The 21,337-nt window shown below is 37.6% G+C and overlaps 1 protein-coding gene across 1 annotated transcript; it reads right to left on the bottom strand.

Moving 5' to 3' along the window:
- Nucleotides 1-15,394: 15,394 nt before the first annotated feature.
- LOC113763966 (subtilisin-like protease SBT1.7) lies at nt 15,395-17,686 on the bottom strand. Its single transcript, XM_027307968.1, has one exon. The coding sequence runs from the start codon at nt 17,684-17,686 to the stop codon at nt 15,395-15,397; it is 2,292 nt and encodes a 763-aa protein (XP_027163769.1).
- Nucleotides 17,687-21,337: the final 3,651 nt, after the last annotated feature.

The raw sequence follows: 21,337 nt of genomic DNA, 5'->3' as shown, positions 1-21,337 counted from the left end.
CTTTTCTTTTACTATAGGATTAAATATTTTTCTGTACTTATTGCAGAGGTAAAAATGGCACTAAAAGTTTTGTAAGTTATATGGAGAATTAGTTTGTGCTGGCATCTTTTTACTTCTTTATGTTAGTTGAACTTTGAAAAGACCTCTCCATATGCAAGTGACTCTATATGTTTTCCCTACCGCCAAATAGTTGAAAAGTAAAAAGGCTGATTAGCAGATAGTACAAAGCCAAGGAGGCAATGACCAACTCCAACGTGCAAAACGACGTGGCATCCTTGTCTGACCTGGAAATTAGCAAAATAATTCTCTTAACTCCATGTTCCTCCTAACCTTTCTCCTTATCTGCTATTTGTTGGCTCTGGTCGCCACTGACACCACACCCTTCTCCCAGAACCATCACAAACGCAAGAAATTGATGATGCATCAAGAAGTAGAACCATCTGATGAGGCAGGGAGGTCGTGGAATAGGATGATTAATCTTGATTAGTAGTTGGCTACATAAGCAGCTACGTTTCTGTATTTGTTAGTTAACAACTAATTGTGCTGAGGCGGCAAAAACAATTACCAATTGGACAGCTACCGAGAAGGAATCGTGAATAGGAAATTAGTCAGTTTTTGACTTGTTGACTCTTTCACAGTATCTCTGTATTCTCTCTAATTCATTTCGATACAATTCACCATTCTACCTCGAGAATTGTTCTCCATTATTCATCAATTCTCTGGGGTTTGGTTCAAAGATCTTCACTGTCTTCTTGCATCAGGAATTTACATAATAAAAAAAGTACTGGAAATCTATAAATGAACACGAGATATGGCGGCAAAGGGAGCTATACCGACTCAAAAGTATCTAAAATGGTATGCTCTACTTTTTTTCGTTTTCTTGTACACGTCATAATAGAAGCTCTAAGTTCTTGGATTTTTCTCTGTATCTTGGTATTTTGGCATATCAACTTAGCGTTTTATTCTTGGCATGGGTAGTGCGCTTCTTTGGGTTATGGTTGTGGTGGTGTTCTTTTTATATGCTCATTGGTTGTTGTTTTGGTGTAGTTTCTTGGTTATTTGTTGTTTTGGGAGGAACAGAGTTCTTGTATTTGGGTAGCGGGAGAGTTCTTGCATGAAGGAGACAACTCTGTTGGTTTCAGAGTCTTCGGGCAGGGAGGATGAAAGTCGGGAATTTAGCAAGGGGTTGGGAGCTACCCAAAATGGTTCTTGTACGAACGATGCAAGCCAAAGTTCCACTGCAGGAAGCCATGTTCTGCCGCAGTCGCTATGCGTGGAATATTGCACGAACCAGGGGACGCTTGGCCCTGTTTGTTCCTGGTATGGAGAATCCTCCTGAATCCTTATTCATTTATACACTGGACAGTTACCAAGATGGTGGTGTTAGTTCCTGGACCAGGCATGCCATACCCTATCCCGCAGGTTTTGATGGTTCATCTGTATTTGGTATCCTCCTTGTGGGCAACTTGCCGATTGGCCACTGCAGGACTATTTTTTTTTTTTTTTTTTTAGTTTTCATCACATAGATGAAGTTATTAGTTCGTGAAGTGGCATGGAGTACTGGATAGAAAGCTGAAATAGATGTTTCTAGTGCACAAGGGATCTAGTGATATTCTCGTCTCTGCTAATGTACTTGGAGCAGTTCAACTACACCGCACAAGCACTTGAAAGTTGTCTCAGCTTTATCATCTTTCTTGATTGATTGAGCGAATTTCTTGATACATAATTATATTGATTGAACTCAATTATCCATGCAAATTGAGTTCATTGATCCTACATACTACAATCTCCTGTAAGATTAAATTTTGGAGGTTAATCTTATGATTCTCACCTGCTCATCCGGTACTTTTATCACCCAATCATAGTTAACAATATCGGCAGATTCTAATACGACTCGGCCAAATCGTAACTGGAATTGAAGTGACCGATACGATACCGATTCTTGAATCGCGGATAATACTCTATATCCGCGGCAACTCGCTCTAACTCGGCCGATATTGGTCGATTTGAATCCGTGATACGTGATATTGACTAATATATCCGAGTCAACTCAGAGTCGACTAGAATATTTTTTTAGATTGTACCTTTTTTGGTATTTTCTAATTTTAGTAATTTTTTTCAAATTTTTTGAACATTTTTATATGCTATAATATGCGTATTACCTGATATTCAACCGATATGCAGTGACGAATGTGGAACAACCGCAACCATGACGCTATTGCAACCCGCGAGGACCGAAGGAAGGCATCTTACATTGAAATCTGATTATGGTGTGCAAGTGCTATCCTTGTTGACACGTCTAGGTGTGGAAGCTTTTCCCTCCAGAAGTATAGAAATCACCTCCGAAACTAATTCGAGTGGCGTTTTAATTATTACGAGCAAGTCCGGTTACTCCCAGCAGCAGCATAATCAGTATTCGGAAAAAGGGTTAGCTCAGACTCCTCCAATCGAAAAATGCCCATAATACCCGTTGGTATCTTATCAGGTAGTTAGTTCATCTATAATCACAAGTACATAAAAGAAGGGGAAGCGTAGCAGTAGTCTTTTTGAGAGTTGTGAGACTTGAAAACTTACAAATCTATCTTTCATTGTCTTCTGTGTACGATAACATTCACACGTTGCTTTCTAGCCAAGACCGACCAGAAGTTCTTAATTTGTTAATACTGCTAGGATTTTAATTTGTTCTTAAATCTAGCTAGGATCTTTGATTATTGATACCCTGTCTGTTAGGGGCATCATTGACTTAAACCCCATCATCTTTCAAGCAAATAACTTGTAAAGCGTGGAGTTAATTTACTGATGTACTTGAATTCCTTGCAATCTCTGCAAATTCTAGTGATATACTATCTGTTTTTTGAGATGTTACTGTACGAATCAAAATAAAGCATCAAATAATATGAAATTAGTTTCTTCGACCATTGCTATAATCATAATCGAGTAGAGGGGTAATTAATTATTGTAACAAGTATCTAAGGATGACAATGGGGGCGAGTGGCCCGCGGGGGGCTAATGGGGCCCCCGCTTAGAATCCCCCACCCAGCCACCCGCTTTAAAAAGATAAATATATAAAATATATATATGTATATAAGTATATATATAATAGATAATTTAATTAGTTACAAACTTATGATAATGATAGTACTAGTTATATGTATTATATAATGTATATTAGTACATGTAATATAATTGATATTATCAATTATACTAATAATTATATATGTGTACTAATACAAATTATTAATTGATTATACTAAATTTACTAATACATTTATACTAAATTCCTAATTACACTTAATACAATAACATTTTTCTCTCAAAAAAAAGCACAAGCACAATAATGAATTAGTGATTGTATTTGTGCCAAAAGTAAAAACTTGACTACTTTAGTTGTATTTATTTTATCATGTTAGATTGTATTCAAATAACTTTTGTTTGATTGTTTTTATAAGTTTCAATTGTGAAATTACAATGAATAATAATTTGGTGATATTTTGATATTTTAGTACTTGATTATTTGCTAAAATTTAACTATAATAAAATTATATAACAAATTTTTATTAACCCTGCGGAAGCACTCGCAGGGGAAGCGGGACGGGGCAAGTGAAGCAGGGGCCGGGTGAGGGGACGGGGGCGGGGGGAGTTTGTAGGCAGCAGGGCGAGGGACGGGGGTGGGGCCCCTACCCCAACCCCGCCCCGTTGCCATCCTTACAAGTATCCAACAGTCCTTGTTACTCCTCATTTTTGTGACCCTGACCATAGTTTCTTCAGAACAGGATCTACTTCACCATGTGAATCGAGCAACAAACAACGGAATGGTGAAGGATAAGCAGAATGTGTGTCAAATCTTTTGAAATTACCGCCATGAATAAACGCAAATTTCTTGGTCTAATGTACAAAGGCAGAACTTTTTTTGGTAGGTAAGATTTTATTTGGCAAATTACACTTTACCCCCTATGATAAAGCTAATTTTTACATAACCTCCCTCTAGTTTTAAAAACTATATATAACTCTCTCATAGTTTGGATTAAAGTGTCAAAGTGACGGAAATGATCATTCGTAACGGAACCTATTAAAATGTCAAAATTATCCTTATTTAAAAACTAAAATGGCTTAAGTAACTAAAATATATAAACATAATATGTATGACAATAACTCCCTGTGGTTAACAAATAATTTTTTAACTTTACGTAAGGATATTTTTTATATTCTAGTTGACTCCGTTATGGATTACAAATTCCGTCACTTTGATACTTTAATTCAAAACATGAAGGGATTATGCATAATTTTTGAAATCATAGGAAGATTATGTAATAAAATACTAAACCGTAGGAGGTAAGGTATAATTTGCCCATTTTATTAATACTCAAGAAAAATACAAAATAGAAAGGGCATACCCTAATCATAAACCGACCAACAAAGTCACAAAATTACAAGAGGACATTCCTCATGGTAAACATCCAACACCGACAAGATTAAATGTCATACACAGTAAACAGACTCACTCATACAACGTGTGTACCATGTATGACACCCCACCGTTGACAAATCATTTACGAGGGCAGAAACCTAATTAGCTGCTCCACTAACTAACTAATTAGAACGCGGCGGAGGTGGCTCAACACCTGTGCATGGTGATGGAGGAACCCCCATGTGCACTTCATGATTGGGCAGTGGAGGAAAAAGTTTACTCGGCCATCCAATTATCCCTCCTGGTCCTAGCCTTGATGGCTCGAAACGGGCGGATGCGGCTTCCACAGATTTGCAAGATGGGGCCATTCTGATCTCTCTTGCTTCGACCATGTACTTGTTCTTGTTTGCATTTCAATTGTCAAAATTTGAATCATTTGACCACTTTTACTAGAACACCGTGTCCATCAAGGAAGGCTCCCCATGGCAAATTACTTGACAGGGCGATACTCATAAGTTGACCATCCGCTCTGTTACCTACATTTTTTTTGGAAGGAACGTTACCTACACATTGAGAGTGCATTGTCCTCGCAGCATTTTGGACGGATTTTAATTAAGACTCATTGACATGTTTGAAATTGTTCACATACTCTGTACATGACTGGTTTTATGAAAAGCTTTTAATTTATTTTTCACTGAATATTTCAATTGATTTTATGTTATGGAAATAGAGGATTGAATTAGTAGTGATAACACCTAAGTTACTAAATTGACCATGACCATAAAATGAGGATCAAAATGATCGTTTTCCCTTTGACAATGACACCAACGGTCTTTTCCTCCCGCCTCGAATTACATACATAAATTTTTTTTTTTCTAATTCTCATTCAAAAGAGCTATATATTCTTTTCTCTCAAATTGACAAACTAGGGTATGTAGTTATCAAGCATTTGCTTTAAAAGAAAAAAAAAATCATCTCAGAAACATGCGTATTAAGATTTTCTTGTATACAACGCTCAATTGCTTTCTTGTTGGCAAACATAATTGCAGGGGCAAAGACAGTTGTGAGAGACATCAAAAAGATTTAAGATGGAAAAGTAAAAGTTTGATATGCATCAGCTTTACGAGCAAAATATTGAAATAGTGAAAGGAAAATTTTTAAGCCTAGTGGAGCGAAGAAACGTACAACTGAAAACGTAGAACCTCGTTAGCAGGAAATGATCCGAAAATGAATGGGCTCGTTGAGCAACCTAATGTCATCTTGCGTCAAAACAAGAAGTAAAAACGAAAATCCTTATCAAACACATTTGACAGCAACCAACTATGGAAAACCAAATGTGAATCTAGCAAAATAGAAAAGAAGAAACAAGGATGAAGGATAAGCAGAACGTGTTCAAATCTTTTTCATTACTGTAGTCATTTCCTGGAAGTTTCTTAATCTAATGTACAAATGCAGAAACTTGGCTAATCCACTGATTAACTAATAAGCAGGCGGCGGAGGTGGCGGCTGTGGCACAACGCCAATACATGGTGGTGACGGAGGAGCTACCATGTGCACAGCACGGTTGGGCAGGGGAGGAAAAGGCTTACTCGGCCATCCATTCACTCTTTCTGGTTCTAGCCTTGATGGCTGGTAACGAGCGGCGGCGGCCGCCACCGTATTACAAGACAGCGCCATTCTGATCTCTCTTGCTTCAACCACATACTTGTTGTTGTTTGGATTTGTACTATCCAGAGCCAAACCATGCACAAGCACAAGTAGGAGTATGTAAGGAATCAGAGCACCCATTGCTGAATTAACTTGCAATCTGTAAAGAGTCTCTTCAGTCTTCAATCTTGAGTCCTAGCTTCTTGTTCAATTAAATACTCCAACAAATAAGAGTATAGGAGGTGAAAGGCCTAATTTGGAATATTCTAATTTCATTTAGCAAGGGGGGTGTTGATTGACTTGAGCTGGCTCCGCAGGATTAATTGAAGTGAACTTGGGAAGTAGGTGAGTCAACTACGCGTTTTTATACTCTCACATGCGGCCTTCTTTCTGGATTAATTATTTGCAAATAATAAAGTGTATCCAAACGCACCCTTAAGGAGCGGCTGGATCCACCATAGACGAAGATGGTTCGTAGTTATAGAGATATATGCAATCCTTGTTCTTTTGGCGGCAAAGAATGCAAAACTATACAAATAAGATTCATCCTTAAGACTTGTATAAATTGAAAATTCATCCATGTACGTAGAAATATAAACGAAGCTTTTATGGTTTGACTTCTATAAAGTGAAAATTCGTTCATGTAAAAGTATAAACCAAGCTTTTGTGGATTGTTGAGTTAAGTTAGCAGCCATGTGTTATTAATCTATTGGTTACTACAATAAATTGCATTGTGGGTTATATAAGATTGGCCACATGGGATCCAATCCCGTAATGTTAGTAGTAGAAGATTAGTAGCCTCGCTGTTTTGTTTTTTCATTTGTAAGAATTAGCTGCAGCCTCGTTTTCAATAGAAGAATATTACCTTTGCCTCGTATATCGATTTCTTGTGATCGTTCCTCTGGATTTATGTTATTGTTGATTTGGTCCATCAATCCTTGGTAACCACAATTCCTAAACCGTTAACATATTGGGTTATTACTGGATTTTTTGAAAGTGGACAACTGTTATTCATGCTAACAATAAAATAAGCGTTCCTGACAATCAGGAACCAAAGGATAAAATCAGAGACTCGCAGTAATTAGATTATTATTCATGTCAATCAAAGATGACAAGGTAAATCAGCTCCTCTTGTCACATTCTTTATTTGCTATTATCTTTTTCTTTTTTGGGTTTCTGACAAATATTTGGCTGCTAACAAGAGGAGGAAACCCACATAATGCATCGAGGGAAATACTTCAGTAGACTCAGATTTAGGAAACCATATCCAGCATCCGGTGATCATTAGTTTTTCTTAATCATGACATGGGAGTCGGGCAAATCGTACTCCCGTGGGAACATTTTCTCGAGGTGGTCTCCATGGCTGGGGGCATGGGAGCACAGGAACTCCCACACGACTAGGGTTGTTGGGCACAGGCACTACCACTGGAGTAGGGTTATTGGGCACAGGCACCACAACTGGCGTAGGGTTGTTGGTGGCCGGTGGTCTCCTCGGTAACCACCGGGGTATGGGTAAGTGCAATCACCTCCCCATGCACCAACTGGGCACGTGATAGGCCTGCCTTCACAATCAGAAGCAAGATCAACTGCAAGCAGGAAAAACACCATTGCAATCACACACGAAGAAGAATAAGACTTCATTGCCTGCTTAGCGATAATCACTTCGATCAATTGACAATTCTGTATCGAGTGCATGCTAATTGAACTATTGCTGTGTTTATATAGAAGTATGGAACAATGAAGGAAGTTGACTTTGAAATCACATGATGAATTACAACCTTAATTACTTCGGAACTAGGCAGAGTTTAACGACTTTCAAGACATGCAAATTGTGTTCTTGATCCTAGTGAGTAGGCAGTGGAATGAGGTTTATATGAGCCGTCGTTACGTGGTGCATTACATTTCTATAAGAGCATGTATCGACTTTTTTTTATAAGACCGGAAAATTTTAGGAAGTTTCGGTTCCAACTTCCAAGGTCCAGATTCGGGAGAAATATTACATTCATCCGGAAACATCTAAATGAGATAGAAACATGCACATTGAGTAGAGTGGCTCCTGATACAAAGACTGCTAGTGTCGTAGAGTGAAGCAGTTTCCTTACTACTAGTTATATGTTTAGAAAGTGACTTCCAAGATTCAAAGTAGTATTGTGAATTGATATTCGCATTCCCTTTTAGCCTTTGGGCACTCCAATTTACTTAATAAATAACATGCCTTCAAGGGGTGCTAGAAGCTAATTGAAAGAGTGCAAATGTCACCTCCCAATTTATTTCTAAATTAATTGCAGGGCACATGTATGCAAATTATTATGATCCCACCTTCTTATTCCAAGTCAGACATTCAAGGAAATCAAGATTCAAGCTCAAATGCTTGATTGGATTACTAACTTTAGACAGTCATATTGGATTGCTATTTTTTTGGAGTTTTTATATATAAAAAAAAAGACATATTGTACTAATTTGATGTACATGAGAAAAAAATGTAATTGAAAAACGTTTTCATGGAAAACATAAAATATTTTTTTTTGTGTAGAAAACTCCAATTCAAGCACCACCTATTAAGGAAAAGACTTGACATTTTGTTGGTCACCTTACAAAAATAATTGAACTTGACAGAAAGTAATCTTAACTCTCAAGCACAAGAAATTAAGTCCAGTTTTCAATGCAAAAAAACATGTGTACCGGAGTAATTGATGTAATTGACTAGGTCAGGTGTTTACTAAAAGCAAGATCTATGGTTGAGATCTTCCTATTTGCAGAACAAAATTGACTAACCACGTACAGATACTGTCTTAGCTAGCAAGAAATTGGCGAATTGTGCTGATCTATTCAGCACTCTATGGTCACCTTCACCCATCAATCTCCTTGCCAATACGAACAAGAAATTATAGTTGGCGCCTTAGCGGCCAGGTTCTATTACATATATGATATACCTTTCATCTGCTTTTTTTTTTTTGGGTCAAAACGATAACATTTACCTTTCATCTGCTTCACTTATTCTTTTTTTTTTTTTTTTGCCTTTCTTACCTTAGCAAGCTAACCTTTCAAGCTTCCAAATGTGGACGCTCGATGGTGCATTATGTCAAGTAGAATTTATAAGAGCACTTCAATTGCACGGACTCTGTTTTTGCAAAAAGATTTGACGTACTACCTTTTTACCCTTGAGCTCATTTCTCTAAAACAAAAATCGCTACAAATACATATCATATATGGAATACATATGATGACGACAGAAAGTGACATGATATACATGTTTGAATAGTCAAAATTGGAAAAAAAAATTCAAGTAAAAGAATAGGAGCAAGTGTTGCGAATGAATTTGCTTTGAATCCTCAAACCTTAGAGTAATTAATTTAGCCCACAAAGTGTAAGTGCCTAAAAAATTATTGTTTGACTAGAAATTAAAGATTGGAGAGAGCAGGTCCCGTTTGATAGCTCAGTTCAGCACTTAAATTTAATGAATTTAGATTTTAACATATTTAGATCGTTTAATAACCAAAAATTGAATATCTGAATTAATTAAATAGCATCTAATTTTCCAGACAAAACTTGCTCCCAAAATTAAGTGATATGCTATTCACTTATCACTGAATGTGATATGCACTCAAATATATTAGATTTAATATTTAACAATTTAATAATTCAATGAATTTAGATTTTAGATTCCAGTTCTATCAAACACACCCTAAGTTAGGGCTGAAATAAGAAAAATAAAAAGTTAGTGTTGAAACAAGTTGCCAGGACTCAATTTCAGACAGAACTTTTGGAGGCCAAATTGTAATTTTCATAAAAGTTTAAGAAGAGGCACGCAATTCTTGTTCTTTCGGTGTGAAAGAATGCAATAGTCTTTTCTTCTTCTTCTTCTTCCTTTTTTTTATGCGGCAAGATTGAAAAAACGTTCATGAAACTTTTGTTCTTAATTAGATTGTGACTGAGCAACACTAGACACAAGAACCAGACAGCTCCTTACGGTTGCAGACTTGCATTAAGCAGGATTCGATCTTCACTAAAATCAAAATTGCGTCTTATTTTCCTGCTAGTGATGTTGGGCGCTCAACGACTCAAGTGCCAACTTTTTCATTTTTGCAGACAAAAAAGGCATTTGTTTTAAGTTAATGAAATCCCAACATTATGCTAAAGCTAAATTATGCTCTTAGAACTTTTTTTTTTTTTTTGGGTTTTAGGATGATTAAAAAAAAAAAAAGCAACAATGCTATTGCTTGCTTGTTTTAAGTTACAAAATAAAGAAAATATAGTATTGTCTCCCAGTGAAGTTACGAGACGAACAATACAGAATTGTCGGTAACTAAAGTTAAAAGAGTGGACGGCAATCGAGTTAGGATTTAGGAATTATGATAGGTAAGTAGTTGAGCACAAGTTACTTTAAGGAAAACCAAAAATATGTGAATCAACAAAGACGTTTACCTTTTCCACAGCTTATATTCTATTAATTCAATTTTAGATTTGTTCAAAAAATTTTCGAATCTATTGTATCTGTTAAATTACAGATCTAATCTATTATTTTTAAGTGCATGTTTAGCCTACTATTAGGACAATGATATAAATCGAATTATACTGAATAATTTTTAACAATTGATTAATAAAATTTACTTTTTTTGAAAAAAATTTCCATTACTTCGACATTGCATAACTTATAGTTCATTAATTTTGTCAGTTGAATACGGCGTGACATTGCATAGATTTCCAAAACCATAGGCCAATGGTGGGCCTGACTAATCCCCTGCGGTCCGGGCCCGACGCCCCAACTCGGCCCGAACACGTTAAGTGCGTCGAGGAATCCAGCGGAGCGAAGATTCGAACTTGGGATCTCAAGGGTCACCAGTAAGAGGCGCTACCGCTGGACCATTCACGCGGGGGCGGACAAAGCTTAATTATTCGTGCAAAAACCAGATCCTAACAAATCATCAGGAAACAAAGATTAAATTCAAAGCCATTACATACTACACGTCATTGACCAGACAAACCAAGATCACAGCATACATAAAACTACTCTTTATTTGGGCAGTTTTTTTTTTTTTTTTGGGCTTCTTTTTTCCCGGGTTTTCTTTATTCTGCCAAACGTTCGTACGGCTGCACATGCGCCGTTATTTATTATCTGGCTGCTAATTAATAAGAGGAAACTCACATAACGATAATGGGAAATACTTTGGATAAGACTCGGATAAAGGAAACCATCCAGATTCCAGAGTCACACTCTTAGTTGCATGGGTATGGGTATCGACTCGGGTAAGGAAAATGGTTTTGAGGTGGTCTCCACGGCTGGGGGCATGGGTACACGCGACCCACATAACCCGGCTTGTTGGGCACTGGTACTACCACCGCCGGCGGAGGAGGAGGGTTATTTGGCACGGGCACGGGCACGGGCACCACAACTGGAGGTGGAGGAGGGTTGCCGGGGACTGGGTTTCTCCTTGGTATACCGTAGCAATCATCTCCCTCGGCATCCGTTGGGCACATACGCCTGGCATCACACATGGAAGCAAGATTAACTACGACTAGGAATAACACCACTGCGATTAGAAAGGAAGATGAAAGCTTCATTTCTTGCTTAATTAGTGATAATCACTTCGATAAAATTGATGATTCAGTATTGAGTGCATGTTAAACTGAAGCACTGCTGCGTTTATATAGGATAACGAAAGAAGTTGACTTTGAACATGATCACATGGTTTCAAGCGTAATTACTTCTCAACTAGACGGATCAACACAATGACTTTCAAGACATTCAAATTAGTACTTTCTTGATAAAATTAATCAGGAGGCAATCAAGCGAGGTTCATCTGAGCCGGAGTTATGTGGTGCATCTTTGCCAGCATTAATTAGTAAAATGTGTAAATTAGAGATAAACACACCCGACATATGAAGTGCCCAAGTGGATTCAGCTAGTGGTCTAATCTTTAGGGGCAAGATTTTACTGGCCAACTCCCACTTCTAGATTTTGGTACAAAAAAGGCTCGTAATTCAATTACCTGGGAAGCTACTGAATGATGCAAAATCGGAATAAATGATTTAAATTGGGAGGGGATTTTCAACATTACAAAGTAACTAGATCTGAGTTTGTTCACTACTAGTGTTCTTGTGATGAAATGTAAACCAGATCAAGTCAAGACAGTCGATTCTAATGTCCATAATTTCAATACGATTCAACATTCTTATCAAGATTAGACTTTTTTCCGAAGGAAAAAAAGAAAAAGAAAAAAAGAAGCAGTAGTAATAAATTAAAGTAACCTTAAGTAAGAGTTACACACTTACACTAGTAGGAGAATAAAAAGCTTGTTCATCTATTTTGCGAGCACAAGTACTCTTTTCAAGGAGGAAGGACATAAACTTCCAAATGCAAAGCCCAAAACAGGGAAAGAATAGTGAAGAGTATGCGAAATCTAATGACATCTTCTTACAATTAAGTTCAATGACATTTTTCAGAAAGAAAAAAATATGTCAATGTATAACTGCTGAAGATTAACTTTAGTAACTGGGAGGCGGAGGCGCTTGTAGAACACGTATACAAGGTGCAGCAGGAACATCCATGTGCGTGGGAGGGTTGGGCAGGGGAGGAGGTTTACTAGCCGGCCATCCTTGTCCCGGTTCTACCCTGGATGGCTCGTAAACAGCGTAGGACGATGCCACTTTGTGACAAGATAGGACTTCTCTTATCTCTCTTGCCTTCACCAAATAACTATTATTTGTGTTTCTATTCTCCACAGCCATACCATGCATAAGCAAAACTAACAGTAGGTAACCAAGAGCCTGCATTATTGAACAAGTTAACTTGAGGAGATGAAGCAGTAATTTTGGAATAATTAGCTATCAGATTACTGTTGTATATTGGGATGTAGAAAATCTTGGATGACAAGCTTTGGGTGGATAGTTGACTTCACGAGGGAGGTTGACCTAGGAAGTTGAAATTTAGTATGCCAGCTAAGATGTTTGGCGGTAATTGATAGTCAACTTTTGAAGTATGCAAGCAAGCCATCGGACGGTGGGAGGCCATTAAACTTACCTATTAATTGTGATTATCACCTTCCAATGACTTTTTTTGATGAAATTTCCGTCGATTTTCTTTTCTCTTAAATTAAGGTAAAGTAGGATCTACAATTGTTATCATTACAATAAAAAAAAAAACCTAAACAAGAAAGGGTTGGATGTCATTCAAATGTAGATTTGTTTTCCAATTTTGATGGGACATGACATTTTTCAGGATTAGTAGTCTTGTCATTGACAAGTGCTGTGTTACCTTTTCTACGGGTTCAATGATAAGTAGGTATGGCAATTGGGTTCGATGCGGGGCTAATGAGGCAGGTGGTGGGGTAGGGTAAAAGGAAATTTTTTCCCTCATTTAGAAATGGGCCGGGGATAGGGCCTCGTCATCCGTTAAAAAATTAATAAATTTAATTAGTTACAAATTTATAATAATGATATTATTAGTTATATATATTATACAATGAATATTAATATATTTAATATAATTGATATTATCAATTATACTAATAATTATACATGTCTATCAATAAAAATTATTAATTAGTTATACTAAATTTACTAATAATTTATACTAAATTTCTAATTACACTTAACGCAATAATACTTTTTTCTTAAAAGAGCCACAATAATGACTTAGTAATTATATTTGTGTCAAAAGTAAAAATTTGACTACTTTAGTTGTATTTATTTCATCATGTTGAATTGTATTCAAACAACTTTTGTTTGATTGTTTTTATGGGTTTCAATTGTGAAATTACAATGGATAATAATTTGATGATGTGTTGATATTTTAATACTTGATTATTTGTTAAAATTCTATTATAATAAAATTATATGACACATTTTTATTAACCCCATGAGGGCACCCGCGAAGGAGAGCAGGAAGTGGGGTTGAGATGAATTAGTAGGCAGCAAGGCAGGGGGTGGGAAAGGGGTCGCCCGCTCCAATCCCGACTTGTTGCCATTTCTAATGAGAAGCGTTAGCTTTTATTGGCTAATTCCTTAAAATATTAATGATTTAAATGGTTAACTAATGTTTTGATCTCCCTATGTCTTTTCTCATATGTCAGTTGTTTCCCAAACCAGTAAAATACATGTCATATCTGGAAAGAATTGCTGAAAAAAGAAAGAAAGAAAGATAAAATTAATTAATTAACATACTACCTTCTTACCATTAAGTGCACTCCACTTAAAAGAATTGCTAAAAATACATGCCATATGTGGAACAATTTACACATGATGACTAGGGGTGCTAGCAAGTCAAGCTGCTCGCAAGCTACTCACGAGCAGCTTGATCAAAAGCTTGACTCGAGCTCGATTTTAACGAGTAGCTTGCGAATCGAGTCGAGTTCGAACTCAAGAAATAAGTACTTGAGTACTCGCCGAGCTTAATCGAGCTTTCATATTTTATTTATATTATATTATATATTATATATTTTTTAAAAAATTATAGATTTATTTCAAAACTCGAGCTCGAACTCGAGTAGCTTGGGCTTGATATTTACTCTAGCTTACTCGAGCTCAAACGAGTCGAGTTCGAGTTTAGTTTTATTTCATCGAGTCGAGTTCGAGTCCAAATTTTTTTACTCGATTGAGTTCAAGCTCGAGCTCGAGTAGCACAAATTTTGATCGAGTTCGATAGCACCTCTAATGATGACGACAGAAAGTGATGTGATACACATGTTTGAATAGTTAAAATTGGAAAAAAAAAATTGCTCAAAAGTAAAAAAAAAATTGGAGAAAGTGTTGCAAATGAATTTGTTTTGAGTCCTCAGACCTTAGAGCAATTAATTTAGTCCACACAATTTAAGCGCGTAAAAATTTGTGTGTTTGGATTGCTAAATTATTCCAAATAATATTTCGCTTGCATCATAAACATATTTCCCAATTCATCTTTTTATATTCCCAACTATTTTTTATCTCACATACATCACATCACAAAAAGTGTTACAGTAATTATTTCAAATAATACTGACACACTCGCGGAATAGTGTTTGACTAGAAATTAAAGAATGGAACGGGTAAGTTAGTGCTGAAACAACTTGGCAGGACAATATTCAACTTCAGATAAAACTTTGAGGGGCCCAAATTGTAATTTTCACGAAAGTTTAAGAAGAGTTGCGCAGTTCTTCTTGTTCTTTCTGTGGCTCGTATCGGCTGCATTTTGATTTGGGACTTATTTGATGAAAACCGAAAGATAAACAAGCACAAGTTTATTCAAATCGAAATCACACCCAAAACAAAAACATCAAAATGTAAGCAAAAGGAAATCGCCAACCATTGGAATATGCATGGGATACCTACTACGTTACGCGTCTTTATATATGCATGGATGATCTAGAACATTGGCATTTCACCTATAATTGTAGCAATTGGACTCCTGACGGAGACCTTTGCGGAAGTCCAAGTAATAGATCCCTGAGACGCTGTATTATTAGCTGCAGTTGGCAATTGACTGAATACGACCTCATATGTCACCTTCTGTTTCACCTCGGAGAAACGCAGAGTCTTGGGTTTGACTATAACCTCGACACCTTCAGGGGGAACAACCTTAACCGTGTAAACTGATTTGGCCTCTCCAACATTAGTAACCGTCCTTGTGTAACGTTGAATAGGTGATCCAAATTGGATAGAGAATGAAGGGTAGTTCAATTGTGCTTCAGGGATGCTTGATTCTTCGGCGCAATTCACCCTACGTTGTAAAATGTAAAGAAGCCCCCTTCTGGTGTAATTCAAACCACACAAATAAGGCACGTAATCTTTTGGCACAATGTCGTAGATTAGACCTGGATTGTTTGCTCTTGATGGATTCACGTGGCCTGAACCTATCGCAAAAATGTTTGCAGGAAGAAGCCTTTCATCCTCGATTGGATTCTTGGCAAGGTTCACAAGATCAGCTGTGGTCATGATGGCGGACTTAATTGCAGCTGGAGACCAATCAGGGTGCGCGCTTTTGAGCAGGGCAGCTACACCACTGAGGTGAGGGCAAGACATTGAGGTGCCGGAGAGTATGTTGAATGTGGACTTGGTGTTTGTGTTGTTTTCAACGGATTGAGGCCAAGCAGCGAGAATGTTTACACCAGGGCCAATTATATCCGGCTTCAAAATTCCAGGGCTTGCCATGCTAGGACCTCTGGAAGAAAATGAAGCAACCACTGGAGCATGATCGTCTCCAATAATAGTTCCTTTGAATGAAATCGCAGCCATTGGTAATTCTGTTGAGTTGATGTAGCTCAGGACCTTAACTCCATCAGCATAACTTAAATGTGTTGCCGGGAGGACATGAGCATCGGCAAAAGTGGTGTAACCCTCGTTCTGTCCATTTATGATAATCATGCCAACGCCACCGGCAGCCTTGACATGTTCTCCTTTTTGAGCACCTGATATGCCACCACCATGATCACAGACCACAATTTTCCCCTGGACCTTAGAGCTATTCAGAGCTGATGAGAAGCAATATGCAGATAAAATATCGCTTGCATTCCAGCCAGCATAGTACAAGGGAAACGGAGTTGAAAGAAAATGCTTAGGATTATAAAGAGATTCGCCATCAAACTCCTCCTTGTTCCCGAGCAAAGCAGTAGCTACTATTTTTCTGTCGATGGTGCTTGCACCAACCGTAAGTATCCAGGGGGCTTCATTTTCTAAAGACTGATTGGAAGGACCACCATTTCCGGCTGAGCAGCTGACCAAAATGCCCTTTTCCATTGCAGTATAAGCACCAAGTGCGACGCTGTCTGTATAAAATGGTTTCGAACTTCCTCCAATAGACAGGGAAAGAATATCCACCCCATCATCGATAGCCGCATCCATAGCAGCCAATATGGCACTTTCAGGGCAAATATCTATGCATATAACACCTTGGCAAACAATTATGCATACTTTGTACATTGCCAAGTGAGCTAGAGGTGCGATACCGGCAGCAGTTCCATTAGCATTTCTCAACACATTAGCGCCTTGGACAAAGTTTCCTGCAGCTGTGCTTGCTGTGTGAGTACCGTGGCCAACCTCATCTAAAACGGAATCGCTAAATTCTTGGTTGAAATTCCTTGCTCCAATTAATTTGTTATTGCAAGCTGAGGAATTAAATTCACACTTTCCCTTCCATTTAGCAGGTGGTGGAGGCATTCCTTCATCACTAAATGAAGGGTGATCTGGCCTTATTCCGGTGTCCATGACTCCAATAATCACACCGTTTCCATAATTTGAATCCTTCCAGAAGCCCATATCCGGATGCAACCCCAGGAAACTAGGAGTGTGGGTCGTATGTAGAGATAGCATCTCCTGGGGACTAGCTGATAAGAATCCAGGCTTCTTTTCCATTTCTTTCACATCTTCAGCTGATAATTTAGCTGCAAATCCTTTGAAAACATTGTGATAGGAATAAAGCATCCGTGGTGCTTCATTTGATGAGCTTGAGATAGTGGTTGTCGGCAGGAAAGATTTGTACCAATTTTCTAAATCATCATTATTTGGGCTTGCACTTGCACTGGAAAGCGGAGTATCTGTAGGCAACTCAACATGCACGATGTAAGTCTGTACGGTGCTTTCCTGATCATGCAATCCTTTAGCAGCTATCGAAAGAAAACTGATTACAAAAAGCAGAATGAGAATCTGCATGAATCCCATGTTTGACGATGGTTTAGAAAGTGAACAGTAAGTTCGCTCGATTGAATGAGCAATTACTACTGTTATGCAAGAGGAAGAATGTACCGAGTTAAATAGGGGTTAGAGGTGATTAACTTGGTTGCGGAGCTTGAGTTAAAAGGTGGAGTATATATAGGCATGATAGCGGTATCCATCTCAAAATTTTCAATTGCTAAATTTTGCGGTCTCATTCATTTATCTTGAGAAAGTTATTTAAAGACCCTGTGATTTTGAAGAATCAGTTCTTCGTCCTTAACAAAGTCATCTTTTTTCGGTCAGATAATACAAGCATAAATTACATTTTGCAGCCACATTCAAGCGCCAAACTTCCAGTAATAATCTATTGATTAATGAAACGACTAAGACCCTGAGCAACAGGAATGGAATTTTCCAACTAATGCTGTTAATAATCTTTCGGGAGTTATATATTCTACGTTTTGCCTTGAACAACAGTAATTGCATAATTGGCAAACGACTCTTTGGCCAGATGTCATGAGTTCCTTTGACTGAAAATTTTGGCCATGTCTCATTCTCCATTAGTTTGAGGCAGTATTCGGTTGGGTCGGGTTCTTAATTATTAATATTTACAGGCAATGGATGGTCTGTTTAGTTTTCATTGGTAAAATGGGAAGTGATCCACACATATGACCTCCAGTAAAGAATCTGTCAAAAGGAGTGTTCCAAAGCCAACTCCAACATGAGGTTGATCACAATTAATAAAATGATGGTAGGATGATTCTTGATCAATTTGTATAAAATGTGGAAATTATTGTTCAGCCTACGTAAACCTTGCTCTCCTTGGAGCAATTGAAGAGATGAGGACGTAATTATAACCCAAAGTTCCTTGTTCATGTGTACTTTTCCTCAAAAGGATATTTTCTTTTACAAAAAAGAAGACAATAACTTCTTGAAATTGAGATGAGATCAAAAAAGTAAAATCTTAACTTAGATCACAATTTCTATCCCCTCCTAATTTCTTAAATCCAACCTCTCCCCTGCTATTAAAATAATGGCAATTCACAACTCCTAGGCACAATCTGAGTGGTATCCTACGTAGTTAACTGATAAATGCCTCCCCTACACATAAATTTCTAAGTTTGAATATCAATATGTTAAGCCAGTAAAATTCAACGTCGTTGCAAAGGAAAATTGCGCATCAAAAGACTCTTTCAAATTTACTCCTCTCTTAAAAAAAAGGAAAAAAAAAAAGACTTAACGTTTCATTAAAAGAAGTACTTCTAAAAGACTCTCCAGATTGCAGTTTACTTCAAATACTTAAGATTGATGGTTCCTTTTAGCCCCTTCTATTCTAATTTATTTTGTAGGGTTGAAACATGACCGCTTCTATTTTTGAAAGTTTTGATTTAAGAATTCTTGCTTCTGCTGCATCTTAATTTGTTCCTTCTAGTTGATCCATTAGACTCGATGTTCACTCTGAAACAAAATTGGAGAGCTATGAATGCAAGACTCGAACCATTGGAGGGCTTCGTTGAATCGTTCCTCCTTCTGGAAAATTCAATGGAGCGATTGCACGCTCTCCTTCTACTGATGCACTAGGGAAACTATTGATCCTTGACAGAACATCCCGCATTGGCGGCGTGAGAAAACGATACATTGTGGTTTAACAGTTCTCCATACCGGTTGTTTTCAGATGTCAAGAAAACTACCCTTCCCCAGTTGAAAATTTTTATCATTGAGGCGAGATCAAGAAGTAATATCTTATCTTAGATTATTACAATTCCAATTCCCACTCAGTTTTTTGAATTCGATCAACCCTTCCCCTGCTGAAATGTGCAAGGATTTCCCAATTCCATACCCATTGCTTTGGCAGGACTAAATCAATGAGCATTAGGGGTAAAGTGCAATGATACCTGTGACAGTAACTGTATAACAAGAAACCTAAAACCAATATATGATAAAGCTGCGCTTGCTTCTTTGAATTCGGATATTACCTAAAAATGGATTGTGTTCGAAACATCACACACAGTTCCAATCTAAAGATCCAAATAGGTTAGAAAGAAAATGGGGTGGAATTGGATGGACCTAAATTGGCCAAGAAGTGCAGGTACTGGGTCAAGTTTTCAGGTGGGAGAACAATTCCACTCAAGATATTATACAGGTCATCTTTTTTATCAAATTGCATGGATATTTAACCAATGGAACTAAAAGCGTACTCTTAATTAAATGTAAAAGTGCTCTTTTGAGTATTGACTTTTCATCAATAATCCTTTTTTTATTTGACGAAATCCTTTTACAACACTAGCAAGGCCTAGTCTGTTAAGTTTAAGGGAAAAAATAAAACAGAAGTCGCTTTAATGAGGAGGAAAAAGGAATATAGAACAAAATCCATAATGAGGAATGTCGTGCAATTTTTCCTGGGAAAGGAAAAGGAAAAATCCGCCACAAAACTTGAAAAAAGGAATATCAACTGACAAATACAAATACTGCAAGGAAATAATTAAGATTAAAATGCTAATTAACTCAAGGACGTGAGTGTTTCGATTTTTATTGGAAATTAAGAAAGGCACGGGGAGACCAAAGCAGTAATGGAAGCTTGATGGTTTTATTTGAAGCAGTACATGGCTACACTAATACTACTATTACATTAGTCCAAGCAATTGGTAGTACAACTGAACAGGTGGTGGAGAAAGAAACTGGATACATATATATTTCTGACTGTTCCAACATGCATTAACAATTTAACATGGTGGTGGTGGTGGTGGCGGTGCTTGTGGCGGCAGTGGTGGTCGAGGTGGTGGACTCTTGAAAAAATGAGGAGAGTTATTGATCACCGGAGGTTGTGGCGAAAGCCCAGGTCTCCTGGTTCGCAGTGCTGCCCTGAAATCATAGGGAGACAGAGGATCATCGGAAAAAGAAATAGAAGCTGGTGCATGAAACCCTGAGAAGGATTCTTCTAAAACTCTTGCTGCTGCCAAGGCGACGTAGGCTTTGTTCACGCATCCCTGTTGAATCCACAAGATTTCTTGGATCAAAAGCAAGCTAAGCAGAAAATGATAAACTTTCTTCATGGATGGAGAAAACAAACTTTTGAGTATTGAATTGGAAAGGCCAGTAAATAATCACCGGGAAAAGGACATCGATCGTAGTTCTATGAGTTTGAGAAGAAGAAAGTGTTGCCTCATATAATATGTCGGTTGGTTCCCAAACCAGTAAGCGGTTAGATTGATAAATATTCTAATTCGTCTAACATAGTAGGTGGGAAGCAGCTAGGAACCTCTGACGCATTCAACATAAGTAAGTAGAGATGATGGTAATTTTACGCATTCAACATATTCCAGTGATGACCATGGTTCAAAGTCGCAGTCTCGGTGGTTGCGGTCGCTGCTCGAATCGTTGCACATCGGTCTTGGCATATGGGTCACGATTTCGGGGAGACGTGAGTGTTTGAAATATTTAATATTCTAAAAATTGTAAAAAAATATGATAAACAAAAATAATTAAAAAATTAGTAAAAATAATAAAAATTCGAATTGACTCGAGATGATTCGGAGTGATTCGGTGTGACTTGACCATTTCAACCATTCACGGTGATGTCTCAGTAAGTCAAGTATCTCGAAATCGTATCGTCCCGATATCGTATCGGGAAAGCCTGAGACCGTGACGACTCGACCG

The sequence above is a fragment of the Coffea eugenioides genome, chromosome 2, assembly GCF_003713205.1.
Source record: "Coffea eugenioides isolate CCC68of chromosome 2, Ceug_1.0, whole genome shotgun sequence".
Classification (NCBI taxonomy): domain Eukaryota; kingdom Viridiplantae; phylum Streptophyta; class Magnoliopsida; order Gentianales; family Rubiaceae; genus Coffea; species Coffea eugenioides.
Note: the sequence above shows the minus strand (reverse complement) of the source record. Positions and strands in the feature narration are given on the sequence as shown.